The sequence below is a fragment of the Penicillium expansum genome (assembly GCF_000769745.1).
Source record: "Penicillium expansum strain MD-8 chromosome Unknown contig231, whole genome shotgun sequence".
In the NCBI taxonomy this organism is placed as follows: domain Eukaryota; kingdom Fungi; phylum Ascomycota; class Eurotiomycetes; order Eurotiales; family Aspergillaceae; genus Penicillium; species Penicillium expansum.
The window spans coordinates 148,409-167,463 of record NW_015971375.1 but is presented as its reverse complement, the minus strand read 5'-3'; the positions used below and the strand labels follow the sequence as shown (position 1 = coordinate 167,463).

Genomic DNA, 19,055 nt, shown 5'->3' with positions numbered 1-19,055 from the left:
ACAATCTATAACAGGAACAGTGATAGTATCTAGTCAATTAGAACTTGCTGTTTGATTCTAGTCCAAGGGGATAGTCGAGGAACAAAGAAGGCGTTTGATATGAACCCAAGTATTTTTAGACTCTTTATTGGCTTTGATGCTGTATTGGCATTGTTCAGATTCCAAAGAATCAATACCTTTGTAAAAAAAAAGGAACTACATCGAGTATTTAAAAGTCTCGATGTCCCGGCACAATCCTTATTCTTCATCACACTTCACATCTACAATCACAGTATCAGTATTTACTACCATCAAACTCATTTAGACCAACTGACACAGTTTATCCAGAGACTATCCTACAGCAACTATGCCTGCCCATCACCATTGCAACGCTCATGCCGGTCTGCCCCGTGTTTGGCTGGGTTGGGGTGAGTTGGGCAACCGCAAGGCTCAACTCCAAGCCGACCAGAACGAGTAAGTGACAAAGAACATCCCCCCCTCCCCTCAATAAAAAGGACATATACTAACATTTTATTAGGTACTTCGAGACACATAACCCCGATTTCAAGCTGCGACACCCAGATACCGGCCGACGTAGCTGGAACGTGCACTTGGATGTCATTCGCAAGTCGACCCGTTGGATTGACTGGCGAATTCACAAGACTGGAGATAAGCAGAAGCTTGTTCTTCCTGATTTGGTACGTGCTGAGCAGGTTGACAGCCTCCTTAATTTCTTTTATACTGGTGACTATTCGGTTGACGAAGCCGATCTGAGATATTACTCGATTAGACCCTGCCCTGGTGCCTGCGTCACTTGTCCTCAGATCTGTCAGCTCTTGCGCATTCACTTGTCCATGTTTCAAACTGCTCTTCTTCTTAGAATTACTGACCTCCAGGCTATTGCGTTCCGCAGATTCCGTGATCTCATGGATACTGCCCCTGCTTTCGTTTTGCAGTATGCCGTTCATGCAGTCTATAGTAGGCGTCCTATTCCTGACGGCAGCAACAACTTTCAGATCACTGGGTTAAAGTCCGTCAAGGACTATCGCCCTGAGTTGGTGCTTCCTGCAGTTCTTAGGTATTGTGGGTATTACCGACTGAACCCTCAGCAGATCACACGACACGGGAAGAAGGTGAGGGTTTTCGGCGAGGCAGAGTTCACTGAGCTACGCCGCAAAAGCCCCAAGTTTGGTGGTGACCTGGCCCTGGGACTGTGGCTGGACACTGTTGATATCACAGTTCCGACGATTCAGTTCCCAGGTAACTCAGAACCCATCAGGTCCCTTCACCCCTACATGCAGACTCCACTCTCACCACAGGTGGTAGACCGCAGACGGTCAAACTATCAGTATGTTACTTACTTGCAGCCATTGCCCTTTAAGGATTTCAATGATCAGCGACCTTCTAACACACCTACATGGACCCCGTCCCCCCAGCGCACCTCCGCTGGGTCTTTTGCTACCCCACAGGCTTCATTGCAGCAGACCCCAAACGTTCCTCAATTAAGCCTAGAGCAGACACAGGAGCTTGACTTCCTTAACGCAGCTCTTACCGACACAACTATGGATCAAATTACTGCTCAACTACCGCAGGAGTATGCCACTGGCCCAGACGATTTAAATAATATTGACTGGACAAGCACGATGGACTGGAGCGGCGCAGATGTACCCGAGATTGACTTCAGCGCGCTTTTGAATGATGAGGTTATGGGTGAGCCAAATGTGAATGCATTGGATTTGACACAGGTAATGAACTGGACGGAAGAGGACCTGGCCAATGTGGACTTCACTCAGCTTTTGAATGATGGGACTATGGACCTGCAGTATTTCGATCCATCCTGCCTGGACCTGCCCATGAATATGGAGTTAGACGTACCGGATCTGAATTCTTTTGATATGGCGGGTCTGCCTGATATCGACTTCTCTGGACTGACCCAACAGGATTCTATCGAAAGTGCATTCTCGAACCAACCCCAGCACGTGGACTCGATCTTCTCCGGAGTTGATGACCATACCACCGTGCCTCCGAGAGCCAAGTCTCGTGCATCGGTTATATGTCAGAGTCAAGGCTCTCGTTCATCCTCTTCCCGTCTGAGTCAGGACTCCACTCAAACCCGGTACAATTTGAGGAGTCGTTCGAGCGTGATTGATTTGAGTGAGGAACTCTAGATTTATCCATCGATATCCATGGATGATGAACTCAGGTGAGTCATCTAATAACATTGCTATTAAGCAGTATTCGTTCTTTCCCCCCCTTTTTCTTTTGTCTGTATTTCTGCGCATATAGAATTGTCTTTTTCCATGTTATTTTTGGAGTATGTGTTTACAATAAAATTGTAAAAAAAAAAATATATATATATATAAAAGAGATATAAATCAGAGATAAACATATCATACAGTAGTAAAGCATCTATCGCTTTTACTTCCGTCTACAATAAATAGACACATACACTGGGTTTTAGGCCAGAACCTCTCGCCCGTCTAGGGATTGGTGGAGAAACCCATGAGCAATTTTCGCAGCCAGGGCGCAGTTTTCTCGCTGTTCAGGTGGTATATTCTCAATCTGATCGTTTTCGAGAAACTCAAGCAGAGCTTTCTTATTACTTATGAACTGAAATGGCGCCCCGATTTCTGCAGCCCTGCGTTCAATCTCACCTTCAACCTCCTGATCCTGCGGAACCGAAAGCGCGAGAGCTTGGTCTCTAAAGATTCCACTTTTATGCCATGCAATATGCTGTAGATTTCCCCCCAGATTTTCGACATGGTCCCTACTAATTTTTGTGATGGCAGTGATGGCAGGACGCTGAACGAAATTTGTCGCGTCGAATTGACCACCGCGATGGGCCTCGCAGATAACAACGTTGACGCCTTCTTCAATGAACATGTGGAACGCTACAATGGAGACTTGACGTCACGCAAAAATATCCATGGATTGTTGCTTGTGTTTATCTTCCTGCGCGTTTCCTACTGTAAATAACCGCAAAAATGATATTCTTCACCTTCGCCGGAACCCTGATCATGATCTTTAGCGATTAGTACAAATCCGAACTACGTAAAAGTTCATCACTCTAATCTCTATTCACATATCTTCGCACCTGTCTGGATGCAGCTCCTAGCACTGGAAATAGATTGAAAGAGCCGTCGATGACTCTGAGAGATTCTCAATGACAATAGCGGTTATGCAAAAGTCCCGACTCAGAAATAGGCTCGGAAGGAAAGCCTAATTCGAGCTTTCAATCTCAATCTCGTTTGGATTTCTATCATGTATATCAACTCAAACTTCGATTTTCAGTGGCCTTGGGTTTCATAGGCCACATAGACCCTGCCAATTTTCCAAACATAGAACGTGAAGTGTCGATATGTTCAATGCCTTGGCAAAGTTTCCAGAAATCCCCGGCTAGCAACCCTGGCGAGACGATAACCAATAGATTGGGTGGCATATTTCTAAAATGTAATCGGACATGAGTAAGACAGCTCCCATTATTTGATGGGAGAGCCCATTCAGCCAAGATGAGTCACAATAGCCGCGGGAGGATTCGGACTAAGCTACAGTGTCTTCCTCATTTGCAGATTGCCTGTCGGAAGATCTGACTTTTGCGAAATTTGCCGTTTTGGAGCTGTTTCTCCAACTTTTAATAGCCGGTGGGACAAAGGGCAGTGTCATTCCAATGCCAATGCACAGCCCTACGAGGGTCTTCTCGCGTGCAGTAGTAAAACGACGAACTTGATTGACGTAGCTTCGAGAGTGCTGTAGGTTCCTGATCAGACGAGGATATTTGATCTTCATAGGCTAATGAATGTTTAGTTAGAATGGACTTTACAACAACATGGGCAATGTTCTCACGGAGGAGGTAGACATGGCAGAGAAGAGACAGGCGCGGCTCCCACTTTGTACACTTTGGCTTTTTTTTTTTTCAAAAATGAAAAGTAAAAAAATCCAAAAAAAGAAAAACAAATGCAGCTACAATCTGAGATGGTCGGTAAAACTTAAATCATTCCCTCTCGAATAAGGATTTGTGAAATGAGGGATAGGTCCTTAAGGCCCAAGATATTCATGTGCCATATCGGCTAAATAGGCTATCACAACTCTTCTAGGCTAGTGTTATCTATTGAAAACACTATTACTTGAGACTACAAGCTACGACTTTAATATCGTCTATTGAGACGATATGGATACTGATCAATTCGCCGAATATATTTCCAGTCATAATTTATAACTTGATCATTGATCAGGACTGTCAAGCAGTCATGAACACAATGTTTTCCAATTTCATCCAGCTAAGCGATGGCAATGAGATGCCTTTAACTGGCTATGGTCTTTGGGATGTAGACGCAGCCATTTGTGCCGATCAGGTTTACGCCGCTATCAAAGAAGGCTATCGATGCTTTGATGGTGCGTGTGGTAAGCACTCCTTGTGTCGCATCATATTGGCCTATGCTAATTTAATATAACTTTATCAGACTACGGTAATGAAATGGAAGCCGGACTGGGTATCGCGCGTGCCATTCAAGACGGACTCGTTCAACGCAAGGAGCTGTTTATTGTGTCCAAACTCTGGTGTACATTTCATGACCCCGAGCATGTCAAAACCATTGCACAGAGACAGCTTTCGGATTGGGGGCTGGAGTACTTCAATTTATACCTGATACACTTTCCTGTTGCACTGGAATACGTCGATCCATCGAAGAGTTATCCTCCAGGATGGGCGGCTTCATCTGATCCCAATGTCAAAGATGTTACTTTTGCGCACATTCCAATGCACAAAACATGGGCGGCGATGGAGAATTTAGTTGAACAAGGGCTCACAAGGAGTATCGGTATCAGCAATTTTGACACCCAGCTGATCAATGATCTGTTCAGCTACGCGAGAATATCTCCCGCTGTACTGCAAATCGAGCATCACCCTTATCTTACTCAACCGCGCCTGGTAAACTATGCTCAAGCGCGGGGGATTGCGATCACAGCATACTGTTCTTTTGGCCCCCAGAGCGCTGTTGCAGCCAAACTGGCAAATGTTAGCAAGCTCGATTCCCTTCTGGATCATCAATTGATCAAGAAAATTTCGAGTGATCACGACAAGTCTCCATCTCAGGTACTGTTGCGTTGGGCTACACAACGTGGCATTGCTGTCATCCCAAAGAGTAAAAATCTCGAGCGTATGCGCCAGAATATGGACATGCAGTGGAACCTTGAAGACTCTGAAATCGAAGCTATTAGTGATTTGAATCAAGGGCTTAGGCTGAATGACCCAGTTCTAGTGAGTGAAGATAGCCTCATTGTGCAACCATAAGTTTCTGACTGATCATCATGATAGCATGGCTTCAACGTCCCGGTATTTTCCTAGCACCATCAATTATTCTGGTGGTTTCCAAGATTGGAGATGTTGTGCTATAATGAACTGATGTCACACACCTTCCAAGTTCATTCTGGGTGGACAAAAGATGTACAATCGGGAAGGATAACTTAGAATGCTTCGCATTCAAATCTCAACTCAAATAGATTTGATTTATGTCTATACTCTGGTCTAGAGATTAAGTGCCACTCTTCAATCTTTTCTCCTCTCCGGAGGTCTCTCCTCTCTCTCCTCTCTCTTCCCCTTTCCCTGCCTTTCCTTCCCTTCCCTTCCCTTCCCTTCCCTCTTCTATAGAGATTATCATACGGAGGAACCGACTTTTCTCGATTAGCTTCTATTAAAGATCACCTCCCCCCTCCTTTCAATATTTCAGTATATACCGCTTGAAGCCTTTCCTTCTTCCCGGGGTCACACATGTGAGGTTCAAGAGTTAAGTAGCTTTGAGTCTCTTTATTGTATGTTCATATTCTCTATGGGTCTTGAATAGTCAAACAATTCCAATCTCCCAAAACTAAAGCATTTGCTGATCCTTCCCAAGAGAAAGCATCTGTTCTTCCTTGCGATGAGAGGTGCCATCTATAATTGAGGTGACACGGTCGCCATCAGATAGCTCTTGGCTATCAATGATGTAGCTCTCTGGGTTTTGGTTGGGTGGTCGGAAGGCTTTTCTTCCCTCTAAGAGCCAAGTGACAGCCATGATCACCAAAAACACAATGACAATGAGAATAGTATAGTTCATGTTCAGTCTGGTCAAGGGGGCGGATTGGGGAATCTATATTCATGGATTTACATCAGTATCATCTTCACCTGGGCAGCGAATTCGAAATGTATGAAAACATACAAATGCAACAGAGAGAACAAGAAGGCTATAGCCGACAGCGACCACACAAATGGGGTAGGCGAAGTGACCAAGATTCCAGCGAGGGCTGTATGGGAGAAGTCTTCGGCCGGTTAGAAGCATGATTAGTGCAGGAGACCCTACACAATGATTAGGCTGTTTCCATGTCAAAAGTAAGAGATCAACTTACCGCAGCTCGAAATCATGAATACCGCCTGACTTCCAATTATAGCGTTGAAAGCTGAGCTGGAAAACAAATAGCTATTCGGAGTTAGTCTTTCTCTGTGAAATAATTTACAGCAGTCAATCGACTCACACTAATCCAATGAGGACTGTAATCAAATACGGGAGATGTATCGACCATACTGGAACCTGAAACCTAGGAGAGATCTCACAGAGCCTTTCAAATTTTGTCAGCTACCTTTGGTTTTGGCGATGTTTGAGAGGACTTCAGGGCAATCTCACTTCTCTTTCCAAAGCAAACCTCCATCTCGAGCAAAGGCATAACCTTGGCGGCTTACAGTCGTCGCACTAGCCACTGCAGAAGTACCGTTGTTGATTATCAAGATCAGACAAAAGATGATCGCTGCGGCATTGTTGCTTGTCGCTTGTCTCACGAGCTCTAATACGGGAACACTATTCATATCGTCAGTCTCAAATCCACATTCTCAAAATTTCGCGCATTTCTTACCCAGTAGAGGTGTAGATAATAGCCTGAAGATCATGGATGGAGAAACCCAGTACTAGAATCCATACAACTCCCAACATGGCTTGTGAAGTAATAGTAATCACCAAAATCCGCGGCATTATCCTTTTCGGAGAAGGTAACTCTTCCGCCAAGTGCGTTGGTCCATCGAGAGCCATGAGCGTAGTCATACTGTTATATAACCCAAGAAAAACGCTGAGAGAACCAGACGAGTATCTGCGGATTGTGAGTATCTTGTGTAAAGAAGATGTTTTCTGGATATCCTACCCTGTGTCGTTGTTGATGGTCTTGAAAAGACTTTCTGGGGTTGCCTTTGGTGCAACCACCAGTAACGCGACAGTGAATGCAATAAATCCGAGGGCAGTTGAGAGACCTATTCGAGAGTCAGTGAAGGGGTGAGATATTTCGAGCCACTATCTATATTAACTCACTTCCGAGCAATTCGAGTCCTGGAATTAATTTTACCCCGAAAACATTGACCAGCCAAGCCCACGTGGCAAAGCCCACATAAATGAGGAAGTTTTGCCATCTGGAAGACACGTCGAAATCCGGCGAGCAAAGATTGATCAGAGCCATAATCAATGTCGAGACAAACAAGCAGGCCCCAGCGTGTGTCATGATCCAGCCCAGATAATTGAACCACCCAAGAATGTAAGCACCACATCGCCTGTATTCATCTGGAAGGAGGAAGGTTCCGTAATGGTAAGCGCCGCCTATTTAAGTTCTGCTGTTAGAGAACAAGGCTTGTCGAGACATGATCGATATTTCTTACCGGCCGTGGAATATCTAGCAGAGCACTCTGCAAGCACCAGCATTATGCACAAAGCACCTATGCTGCACCCAATACTAGATAAACGCAAGGCGCCAATCAGTTTTGACTCGGAGTTTTTTAGATGAGAGAATGACGTACAATCCGTATAAGACAGTGGGCATCCCACCAGCGGAAAGACCAACAAAAAGGATAAATGACATTCCACCAAACACATTGATGGTGTTCCATCCTATACTCAGTCCGCTCCACAAGCCAAATGTCTTGGGGAGCTCATCCGAGGGTGTATTACCGACTGTGCGTGCCATCTTCGACCAGGAGCTCTTTCCATTAGCCACACAGCTGTAAAAAAAAAAGGGAAAATTGAGAATATGCGCGGCGATATGTTTAAAGTTTCTTGGGTCTCAATTGTTATTCAAGCAGGGTCAAGTACTCATGTTCTATCTTATAGTATTTTGAAATTCATGATTGGTGACTTATCGCGCCGTGAGCTCTGGAATGATATTCTAACAAACATTCAAACATCATACTTCAAACGTTGTAGCAGAGTTTGATACTAATCGGGTCGCAGCAGATAAAGAACTAAGCCCTATCGCATTCTCGAAGGGATTGCCTTTGATCGGTTAACTACACCAAATACGGCATAGACCAATTGTCAGATACTAGTTGCCCAGGTGTTATTGTAGCGTTACTAAGCATGCTTGTAAATGGGAATGTACTGATTAGTTACTCAAACAAAGTGAACCAAAGCAGTTTCTAATCATCATGCTGGGGAAACCCGATGCGGGCATTCAATTTGCCACTAAAGAGGAGATAAGACGAAGTCTATCATGGTACTCGCGAGATTACCTATGCATGTGTTATCGCTATGTCTCGTCGAATTTGAAGAAGGATTCAGTAGGTGCTGTGTCCTTCGGCACGTTCGTAACTGCATACTTTACGAAAGTCAGCGTAATCACAGAAGATGAGATATCGTCTGATTTCCTTGCTTCCTAGGGGCTGGGAGGACCACCCCTTACAGTGATGGACTTCGAAGTACAAAAGTGGCATCCGATACATAAATCTTATGAAGTCTAATGTACAGTACATATACACCTAGAACTCTCATGTCAATAACCGTGAGCTCATCGCCCGAAGCGATTATATTGACACCAGAGGGCACATTACTACCTCGGTCTGGGATTGGTTCAAACCCATGATCGTAGATAATACCCAGGTGACGACTCAGCCATCAGCCAGCCATTACAAGAATTTCGTTAAAATATAGTATGGTAATCATGAATAACAAAATCTCATATTCCACAATGGGAATTCGAATGCGTGAAATTTCATTCTCTGATAACAGACTAATCTAAGGAGGATAAGTACCAATCGCTTCAAAACAGTAGATTCTGACTGTCGAAGCAAAAAGACCGACCGGGGGAAAGAAAGAAGAGAGAGAGAGAGGGAGAGAGCTAACCTAGGGCAACATTCTCACAGTGGTGTGGGTAAATCAGAATATTGAATGTGATGAGTTTGCTACAAAGATCAAATCGCTCCGAGCCCCTACATCTCCAATGGCGGGGAATATTTTGATTTCTCAAAGGAAGTACACTTCATACTTACCCGGAGATATTGATAGACGAGAGCGTGCATGCTCATATGCAGGAATGTCCACAGCATCTGCTTACAGAGTCCATCGCTTGATGGCATAATGGGCATATTTTAGTGTATCATTGCCGAATCATACTTGAGAAGCCGGTGACAACCATGGAAATTGAAACTTGACCCCGGGACTGGAGAGTCAAGATATGAATCATGATATCGCATTGGAACCATTAGGGGATTAAAGTTAGCCCGTTCCTATCGGGTTGCTGTAATCTTCGCTGTGTGCTTTAAACCATATCCGAGCATCACACGAGAGGTACATTATTCTTAGAGCTGTCTGGACTATTCATCTTCCGCAGTCCCCGAAAATCATCTGAATGTCTCCAGTGGATTCTGTTGCGCCCAAGAAGCGGTCCCGAAGCGGTATGTATTCCCTATCTTTGAGCTCTCGTATCTGCCAGAAGCCGGAGCCCGACCCCTCGTTCCCGTCTTTCCTAGATTCTAGATCTCAGATCCTAGGCACCAGTCGTTAATGGTTACCTAGGCTGTCACACATGCCGTCGACGGCATCAAAAATGCGACGAGGGCAAGCCCGCCTGCTTTAACTGTCACTTGCGCGGGGTGCAATGTGAAGGCTATGGTATCACATTAACCGATTTTACAGCACAGAATAGCCAGAAAGGCCAGATGAGGGCAAAATTAAAGCGAGACGGCCCAGAAACTAATCTGCGCCAGAGCACAGCGACCAATATGTCAGATGTATCCCTGGATACTGACCTTCACAACATGGGATCTGTCTCCCAGCCCCCAGAAGAAGAGAATATATCGTTTCTCGAAGCGCTCAGCGCAGAAAGTCTCAACGGCAATTTTAGTACCCACTTTGATATGTCAATATCCTCGTCCGATTCGAATACGATCAACTGTGCTTCTGCGAACACCTGGGTGACGGATTATGATTTTCTGGATGAAAATGCAGAAATTCTCGACTCCTCGCTGCTTGGGTCATCCTGCGATCCATATTTATATCAAGCACCGGCAGATCGCTTTGATCAAACTCTCTTTTGCCACTGTGAGTTCATATTTAGCCAACACTTGGGCGTAATCCCCTTTCTCATCCTTCATGGAGTGATAAGAGATATCTATAAACTGGAAGTAGACTCCAGCTAAGTTCAGTTTTGCAGATATGGAGAATCTATCTTTGCAGCTATATCCAATCAAACTGGACAATAATCCTTACCGTAAAGTATACGGATCATTGGCGACCGAGTCACAGCTTGTGTTCAAAGCGATCTTGTTAGCCTCGGCTTTACATCTTTCAAAGCTGGGCAAGTTACCATCCTTTGCCGTCAAGCCTTACCGGTGGGCAATGCAACGTTCGTTTCGGGATTCCGTGCAAACGAAAAGCGCGGAGTGGAGTCTGGGAGCGACTGTTCTTCTTTCTATCATTTTCGATGTAAGTATTTCGAGCAGAATACCAACACGAGATACTCGACTGACGCACTTAGGTGATCGGTACTGGCACCGATAAATGGAGCTCGAAGCTCCTCGGATGTCGTCAGCTATTGGAACGGACGCTCTCAACTCGGGATGGTAACGTGGATGCAGGGCTCCGATGCTTGCTGCTGCAGTACAACTGGGCAGTCACGATGAGCAAAACAATGCTCAGAGGAGTGGTCTCTGAGGCTGTGTTCGACGAATTGAAATGTATCGACGAAAGTACGAGCCCCTAAAAAGCCCTTAAATCATGGGGTCGTTTGCTAATATGATCTGGTTGTTCTCACATAGTCACAGCGCTCAGAGATGTAGTTGCAGACGAGGACATGGCCCTCCACCAATCCCAGTGGTGGGATGATTTGCCTGACTATCAAATGCATTTATTCCTGCGCCAGGCCACGGAATATTCAATTACAATAGAGCAGCTGAAACTTTCCCCAGACAGCACAGACCAAATACTTCAGATGATGCCACACGTGGCTCAGCTTGTCAACAAGATACAAACTTGGAAGCCCAGGGCTGTGACGGTCCAGTCCAAATATATGGAGTCGATTCATTACTTTAACGAAATCTGGAGACTGGGCATGATATGTTTGGTCCATGGCGAGATATATGGCTTAGATTCGAGTGATCACTTCATTCAAACTTGCGTCGAGGATGCCCTTGATCATCTTCGGAAGCTGACTTGGTTACAGGCTTGTCTGTTTCCGTTGTTTATGATTTCTGTGCATGCACAAACCGCGATTGCACGCGCTGCCTTTGAGTCCAAGTTGAAGAAAATGCATGAGTCATCTGGATTTCAAAGTTTGTTGTCAGTCGCGTGTGTTCTCAAGACGATATGGGAACGGTCTGATGCCACTGTAGGAAGGAGGTTTAGATGGAGAGATGTCCTCAAAGATCTGAACATGGAGCTGAACATCTTACTGTGAAGTCTTGTGAAACAGAAATCGACATACACGGTGTAATGGTTAAAGGAGACATGCGGAGAACGGAAATGAAGAAAGCAAAACTGCAAGAGAGATCTTCACCGCCATCCCCCTCGGCTATTAGAAGGGCATAGGCCCAACAAACCCCAAAAGTTAATATCCTATATTAGTATCGACTGAGGTCATTTCTAGCCTTTGGAAAGTACTAGTACAACCACTGGGCCTACGACTGAAATCGGTTCGAGTCGGGGGAAGCATCGCACGGCGAGTTCAAATGATCAACGCGACAGAATATAGTGGGAAATTGCTTACGAAAAATCTTGGAAGATTGTGAAAACGAGAACACATAAACGATCTGGGCACGCCCAATGAGTTGTAAATCTACTTAATTTATATTGTGAAGGCCTTTTCACATATAATACTTCTGCGAATCAAAAGCTTTCGAGACTCCCAGGTCCTCTATTAAATCAGATCCACTGGGTGGTATCGAGACCAGTCACCCTTCACCTTCAAGAAGTCCAAAGGCTCCATATGCTCCACCGCGCCTCCATAAGGCCGACTGACGTAGTATCCAAGGAAGCGCTGAACTGCCGTAGGGTATTTCTCTGCAACCTCCCAGCGCACGGCAAGGTATTGGTTTTCTTCCTGGCGAAGGTATCCGGGGGTAGACGTAGCAGTCAAGAGGACACTCGTATGGACGGTCTTGTTGGCAGCGCGGCCGTAGAAGGTGGAACCGAGGCTATCATGAATCATTAGTTAGCAAGCTAGTATAATTGAGTTGAGTTGATGGGGCTTCTGAAGGTACCATAGTAGAGCGTCTCCTTTGCGAAGCTCAACAAGACATTCCTCCTCAGGTGTCGGGTCTCGCTTATCATTCCAATTATTGGAACCGATAACGATCCGGATCGCACCGTTGTCTTTTGTAACATCATTTGCTGCAAACATTATTCCCAGGTCCGATTCGCGTTTGGCGGGATGCGAAACATGGTGGCACTCGTCCTGTCGTCGAAGACCCCAGGCGACCGCTCCAGGCTCTGCCGACATAAGGGAGGTCTGAGAGACTTGGGGCTCGGAGATTGATACAGTTCGCTCCTGCTCATAGTAAACAATACAGGTGTCGGTGAGGATGCGGTTTGTTTGGTCGATGAAGAGGGGATTCATTAAGAGAGTTGTAGCGAAGGTGGAGTATGTCTGACCCTCCGGCACGGTTCCAATCTCTTCGAGAACATCGTCAATGGTTTCGCGGGTAGAAGCGCCCTCGATCACCACTACTCCATCCGCCCTGAGGTATTGGTGGACCACGTGAGGGTCGGCGAGTGCAGAGAAGCGCTTGAGAGTGGCAGGCATTGTGATAGATGAAGATTGGGATTCTGAGAATGATGAATACAATGAATGAAGGTTTCAGGCAGACCGAGATTCAAGATGGCATGCGGGATTGTGAAATATATGGTTCCCAAGGTGACCCATTAAACCCTTTGAACATCCTTCCGAGATCGGGACCATAGCCTATCTTCCTTGGAATTCTTCCAAAGTAAACAGTCGCAATGGGCTTATGATTCCAGAGTTGCAATGAAGTGATGCAATCAAGGAGGAATTGAAATCAAGATTTCAAGACGTTGAGATACCCGACGCGAGGCTAACGTTTCCTATTTGGGAAGAGGCCTCGGAACCTCTCTAAACTGACTACCATCATTAAATATAACCTTGGACCCATCAGCAATTTATCAAAATCATTCAACCAAGTGCTTTGAACTATCAGCAATCCAATATCCGATTTTCACTCTCACAAAATGCCCAACCCTCCTCACCAGGCCCACAACCCGCAAGTGGTGGAGCTTGACGCCTCAGCCCCCATCGAAGAGATCGTCAAAGTAATCCAACGCGATGGAGGAATTATTATCAAGAATTTCTTGAGCCCTGAGGTAATCGACCAAATCCACGCTGAGGCCCAGCCCTACTGGGGCAAGCTTGGAAAGTATGTCGGTAAGCTGTTTGATGCGGCGGATCCTCCTCTCAGTGGCTTTGCTGGCAAATCGTCTACCTTTGCTCATAAGGCAATCAATCACCCCACCTGGCGAGAAGTGTCCAAGGCTCTTTTAAAGGAAGAATCGTGAGTATCTGGCTTTTTCGAAGACACAAGACTCGCTCAATGCTGATTATCAATGAAGCAACGTGTATCACGATGGAAAGAGATATGATACAGTCTCATACCCAGTGCTAGCTGTTTCCGAGGCATTCAACCGCGGATCGCCTTCCACGGCTCAGCAGCTCCATCGCGATGATATGGCACAGCATTTCGATCACCTTGAGGGCAGTGGACAGAGTTCATTGCTAGGCCTTCTAGTTGCCGGTGTTGTAAGCAAAGCGACACATCTCTGGGGCCCCTATCAAACAAATGCTAATACACCGCTCTGCTTTAGGATACCGACTTCGAAAACGGTGCGACACAAGTTATTGTCGGCTCCCACAAGTGGCCCGAGGCCGCCATCTCCGGTGCCGCCGACCGATCTCTTTGCTCCACTTGCGAAATGAAGAAAGGTGACGCGGTATTCATCATTGGAAGCATCTGGCATGGTGCTGGCGAGAATAAGACGAACCCCCCGGAGCGCCGTATCATTTACTCCTGCCATATGACTCGTGGCTCGATGCGAGCCGACGAAAATCAATACTTGGCCATCGACTCGGATTTGCTTCAAACATATGAGCCTGAAGTTCAGGCTCTGATTGGTTATTCCGTCAGCCACCCGAATTGCGGCCATGTGGATGGGAAGGATCCTATCATGCTACTTGGAAGCAAGGAAGATCCCTTTGGATATGGAAGCTTCGGTGGTCAGCTTGCAGTTGCAGCGAGTGGTGTCTGAAAATGTTTGTGAAAAACTGAGATCACCTAGAGTTTCAGATCATGGCAGGTCTCAAAATTTTACATATCGAATCTAGCTTTCCCGGAAGAACATATTCTTTTTGAATGGAATCAATGTGTAGAAAAATCAATGAAGCTTTTGTACTTCCTGAGAACGTAAACAAGATGTAATGGTGTCTTTGTGAATAATAGGCTTCCACAGTTAATGGGCCATCCGAACTGAAAGGTTGTCAGCTTCTTAGAAACTGACATCCATATGAGATGAACAAATACCCTGACAAGCCTCAGTGCCGCGCTCACGCGCGGCCAAGAAGATGCTAATGGTTTCTAATAAACAGGAGTAGTTCACTATGTATTGACTTAATCTCATTTTTCGATTGATAACGGAAGAGAGCTATCATCGACTTCGGGGCCTCTTTTGAACTGTCTTTTTAGTTGTCTTTTGGGCTCTCCTTCCAACTAATCGTCGAGTAGAGGAAGTTTTGGCTAAGTCGTGAACAGAGAATTAGGGATTGGGGATTTTTTGTTGTCTACAAATGCATTTAGGATGACTGGATAAGTCTATTNTTTTTTTTTTTTTTTTTTTTTTTGGAACAAACCAAGAAAGATATCAAAAGGAAAAAAACATAAGACGGAGGTCTGCGGGCAGATACGCCGTAGATTTGGAGCGGCAAATAAAGGAGCCTTGCAAGAAATACCTATCGATATCACCTGGAACACTGTGCCATTCACACCCTAGACCATCCTGTGGGTTTCCCTCCAGAATGTTTCAATAATCGCAAGGTGCTCAAAAGTATATTGAGCCAGCACACTTGCCAAAAAAAAGTAGTTCATTTTAAAAGAACCTATCCTAATACCCGCGGCTCGCACAGTCAAAAACAGCAGGCGAAAACGCTATCGTGACGGCAATTCGGATAAGTTTCGCATAGTATCAGTGCCCAATCCATAGATATACATACAAGAGCATGGTATCTTAAAAGCCTGACACATTCAATTGGCTATCTTAGCCTATTCATTAGGTTCAGACGTGGTTTGATAACGGAAATTTACTCCTCTCCCTGCCGAATAGTACTGGCCAAATTATACATCGCAGTGCCAGTGCAAGCATACTCCTCCATAGAGTGTTCCCTGAAACAGCTATTAAATTCCAAATCCCCACCGCCTATAATTTTTCTCTACTGATTCCGTCATATATCGCCCCCGAATTGCCTATTACCTCTTCATATCAACTTTGCGCTCGAATCAGCCAGACGTTAAGACCTTTTGGTGCCAGCAATAAATCTCTAAAGATATGGGCCAATCTCGCAGGAACACGACAACAGAACCGGCTGTAGCAACAATACTAAGTCATGCAGCGGCCGCAGAGTCACATCAGCTTCAAGATCTCAATACCGAGATATCGCCAGTTCTGAGCCGATTAAAGCAGCTCTCAATTATCTCTATCATTCTATTGTGCAACTTGATTCAAGTAACTTTTCCCCGGAAAGTTGTATTCCTTCGAATTAACGGCTAATATCGAACAGTATGCCTCGCAGTTCTCAACAGTGGCTGGTGGGTATGAGTTTAGCGCTAGACTTGGCGTAGCAAATTCACCAGGCCAAATCAATTGGATGGCTGCTGCATACGGGTATGTAGACGTTTGATACGATTTCCTATATCTTTTTCAAGATACACAAGTTGACAAAAAATTGACATTCCTGACACAGGCTCACTCAAAGTTCCTTCGTTCTGATAAGTGGCCGACTAGGAGCTGTGTACGGCCATCAAAGATTGATGATAATAGGGGGGGCAATCCTCGTCATCTTCTCACTTTGCAATGCTTTCTGCACCAGTTATCTATCTTTCATTGCCATGAGAGCTTTGACTGGGGTTGGCGGTGGCATTCTGATGCCCAATGCCGTTGCCACACTCACAATCATGATGCCACCCGGCAAAGCTCGAAACTTCACTTTGGCTATCTTTGCAGCATCTCCACCAATTGGCGCCATGGTTGGTGCCTTGATTGCAGGTGCTGTTTTGAAATATACAGAATGGAAGTGGCACTTCATTATCTTGTAAGAGTCGAAATGTTTGAGTTTTTCCTGGACGTCATGCACTGTGAACACCCGTGGACATTACTCACATTTTGTAGATCGTGCCTTGCGACTGTTTCTTTCGGGGCTCTGTTATTTATTCTGCCTCGCGAAAAGCCAGTCGATGAAGACGGAAAGGTTGATTTTATAGGCGCGTTACTAGGACTGAGCGGACTTTTGCTATTTAGTGTGGCCTGGAAGTGAGCTCCCCGTCACCGAAACATTGAGATCCACTCTAATCAGCTATTGATTCTTAGCCAAGCACCCTCAGTTGGGTGGCAGACACCTGCGGTCATTGTCATACTGATTCTGTCGGTGATCTTAATACTCTTCTTCTTCGTGTGGGAAAGTCGATTTGCCATTGAGCCGATTATGCCACTGGGAGCCTTCAAAACACCGAGTTTTAATGCCTTGATCTTCGTCGTTCTATTCATCTACATGTCAATCGGGATTCTTTTGTGGTATATGGTTGCCTGGGAACAATTGATTAGAGACTGGACAGTTCTCCACATTGCGGTTGGCTGGATCCCATATGGATTGGGGGCCTCGATGGCTGTCACCATGGCTGCCTGGCTTGTCACCCTTCTAGAGGCACAGTACCTTCTCGCTCTGGGATGCTTGACTTCGTTTGCTGCTAGTGTGTTGTTGGCCACGATGCCGGAGCAGCAGCTTTATTGGGCTCAGGTCTTCCCGGCGACTGTTTTAGGCAGTCTGTGTCCTGATTTTGTTTTTGTGGCTGCGCAAATCATTGCTAGTAACAGCGTTGAGAAACACGAGCAGGGCGTGGCCAGTAGTCTCATTGGGACCTTGAATCTTTATGGTAACAGTCTGGGGCTTGGTTTTGCTGGTACAATTGAAGGGCAGGTGTCCAAAATGACCGATAGCAGAGTAGCGGGCTTCCGTGCTGCGATATGGTTTGGGGCTGGATTGGCGGTGGTGGCACTGGCTCTTGATTTGAGCTTCGTGAGGCTGCGTCATGAGGATCGTGAAGATTGGAATTCGCCTCAGCCCGTGGATCTTGAGGCCATGGAAGCAAGATGATCCGGTACAAGATGGGTGCAAATAGATCAAATCAACGATATGAACAAGCGCAACTGGTGGAGGAATACAGGTGTGGTAGAAGAATGTGCTTCGCTATGTATCACGAAATGGCTGTTTTTGTAGATCGTAAGAGTATTTCTCGATAACTTTGGGTGAACTACCACAACTGCCGCAACTGCCGGACACCCATTAAGCTTTTTCATGAATAGTTCCCAAGGTTGTCCTCATTCAAGCAGCGGTGGCCCGGCTGTGTAGTAGCTGCAAAGCAATAGAAGCAAAAGCCAAGCCAAGCAGAATAAAGCGCTCATCCAAGCCGTCCGCCAGCCTTCCAAACTCATCCCATCTGTCCCGCTCTTTCGGCCGTAGCCCCGGGAAGAAGGTATCTAACATTCTCCTGCCTACTTGCGGATGTGCCTGCTCCACCGCGAAGAGAGTGTTCATGAATTTCGCCTCACCAATCACATTCTCGAAATTAAGGGGCATCCCAAAAGCGGCGGGGTATCGCAGTGATCCTGCAACCAAAATATTCTCTAGGATTCCAATCCCTCTGATAACAAGTAAAACCCAGAAATGCTGCTTGACACTGGCAGCAACAACCAGCAGAGCCACCCAAAGGAAAGCTAGATCAAAAGAGCAATCTTGGTGAAACTGAAGGAGGCCGAAACATCCATCGCACTGGGTCCGGTTACCAGTGTCTTCGATATCCAAGCCTTTCTTATCCCCAATTATGACAATCGCATGTTGACCGCCGTTTCCTTTGGTGAGGATCACCGTATTTGTGGAATTGCGGCGACACGCCCATTTCTCTTTCGGCCGCTGTTGGAGACTTCCTGTAGTAAATTAAAGAATAATTCAGCTGCCGTGACCACAACAATGCTCCAATGGCCATCTAGCCCACAGGGGATCACCGTGGTGCCTAGTTGCAGTAACGTAATAGCAAACCCAAGGAAATAAAGCCAGCCATGCCCTGGGTGGCCGGGTTGCGTTTGACCAGCTGCTGGTAGATCGAAACACAGAGACCGCCACGGACAGGCTTTCGCACAGCTCCGCCGGACCCACGCTGGGCAGCCCTCCCCCCGTCATGTCTGGATATCTCCCATCGCTGCTCAAGCATGCGTCGCATATGCTCTTTGGTTCGGTTGTCCATCCAGACCTCGAAATCTCGCACGACCAAGGATGAAATTGTTGTTTTCGCGGACGTAGCCTGTGCACCCGTTGATCACCTTGCATGGATTGTCCGGTCAACTAAAATCGAATGTATGAAGATAGATTACCAATATTAATGATATACAATACCATACATGTTCTGCCCTACAAGCGGGTCCACGGGGTTTTGTTCCGCCCACGTGAAGCTACGCTGACTAATATTTGGACAGAGCCGCTCTGCCCAAACCGGAAACCACTCTCGGCGCTTACTGTCAATTAGCCCT

General features: G+C 46.0%; 9 protein-coding genes across 9 annotated transcripts; 5 read left to right on the top strand and 4 right to left on the bottom strand.

Moving 5' to 3' along the window:
* Positions 1-346: 346 nt before the first annotated feature.
* Positions 347-2,147, top strand: PEX2_071270 (uncharacterized protein; the record flags this gene model as incomplete). The annotated part of the gene is made up of 2 exons (XM_016744398.1): positions 347-453; positions 518-2,147. The coding sequence occupies 2 exons, from the start codon at positions 347-349 to the stop codon at positions 2,145-2,147; spliced, it is 1,737 nt and encodes a 578-aa protein (XP_016596965.1).
* A 289-nt stretch (positions 2,148-2,436) lies between these two features.
* PEX2_071260 (Folylpolyglutamate synthetase) lies at positions 2,437-2,862 on the bottom strand (the record flags this gene model as incomplete). The annotated part of the gene is made up of 1 exon (XM_016744397.1): positions 2,437-2,862. The coding sequence occupies one exon, from the start codon at positions 2,860-2,862 to the stop codon at positions 2,437-2,439; it is 426 nt and encodes a 141-aa protein (XP_016596964.1).
* A 1,364-nt stretch (positions 2,863-4,226) lies between these two features.
* On the top strand, positions 4,227-5,323 carry PEX2_071250 (Aldo/keto reductase subgroup; the record flags this gene model as incomplete). Its single annotated transcript, XM_016744396.1, has 3 exons — positions 4,227-4,380; positions 4,440-5,236; positions 5,294-5,323. The coding sequence occupies 3 exons, from the start codon at positions 4,227-4,229 to the stop codon at positions 5,321-5,323; spliced, it is 981 nt and encodes a 326-aa protein (XP_016596963.1).
* Positions 5,324-5,843: 520 nt separating this feature from the next.
* Positions 5,844-7,691, bottom strand: PEX2_071240 (Amino acid/polyamine transporter I; the record flags this gene model as incomplete). Its single annotated transcript, XM_016744395.1, has 9 exons — positions 5,844-6,104; positions 6,174-6,273; positions 6,361-6,431; positions 6,487-6,549; positions 6,692-6,806; positions 6,862-7,092; positions 7,144-7,249; positions 7,308-7,589; positions 7,649-7,691. 9 exons carry the CDS (start codon positions 7,689-7,691, stop codon positions 5,844-5,846), a joined length of 1,272 nt encoding a protein of 423 aa, XP_016596962.1.
* A 1,918-nt stretch (positions 7,692-9,609) lies between these two features.
* On the top strand, positions 9,610-11,655 carry PEX2_071230 (uncharacterized protein; the record flags this gene model as incomplete). Its single annotated transcript, XM_016744394.1, has 5 exons — positions 9,610-9,655; positions 9,897-10,301; positions 10,414-10,685; positions 10,738-10,948; positions 11,018-11,655. 5 exons carry the CDS (start codon positions 9,610-9,612, stop codon positions 11,653-11,655), a joined length of 1,572 nt encoding a protein of 523 aa, XP_016596961.1.
* Positions 11,656-12,114: 459 nt separating this feature from the next.
* PEX2_071220 (Phytanoyl-CoA dioxygenase) lies at positions 12,115-12,999 on the bottom strand (the record flags this gene model as incomplete). The annotated part of the gene is made up of 2 exons (XM_016744393.1): positions 12,115-12,391; positions 12,458-12,999. The coding sequence occupies 2 exons, from the start codon at positions 12,997-12,999 to the stop codon at positions 12,115-12,117; spliced, it is 819 nt and encodes a 272-aa protein (XP_016596960.1).
* Positions 13,000-13,442: 443 nt separating this feature from the next.
* PEX2_071210 (phytanoyl-CoA dioxygenase family protein) lies at positions 13,443-14,513 on the top strand (the record flags this gene model as incomplete). The annotated part of the gene is made up of 3 exons (XM_016744392.1): positions 13,443-13,762; positions 13,821-14,007; positions 14,073-14,513. 3 exons carry the CDS (start codon positions 13,443-13,445, stop codon positions 14,511-14,513), a joined length of 948 nt encoding a protein of 315 aa, XP_016596959.1.
* Positions 14,514-16,363: 1,850 nt separating this feature from the next.
* Positions 16,364-17,625, top strand: PEX2_071200 (Major facilitator superfamily domain, general substrate transporter; the record flags this gene model as incomplete). The annotated part of the gene is made up of 3 exons (XM_016744391.1): positions 16,364-16,566; positions 16,644-16,784; positions 16,842-17,625. The coding sequence occupies 3 exons, from the start codon at positions 16,364-16,366 to the stop codon at positions 17,623-17,625; spliced, it is 1,128 nt and encodes a 375-aa protein (XP_016596958.1).
* Positions 17,626-17,853: 228 nt separating this feature from the next.
* On the bottom strand, positions 17,854-18,739 carry PEX2_071190 (uncharacterized protein; the record flags this gene model as incomplete). Its single annotated transcript, XM_016744390.1, has 2 exons — positions 17,854-18,455; positions 18,568-18,739. 2 exons carry the CDS (start codon positions 18,737-18,739, stop codon positions 17,854-17,856), a joined length of 774 nt encoding a protein of 257 aa, XP_016596957.1.
* Between the last annotated feature and the right edge of the window lie 316 nt (positions 18,740-19,055).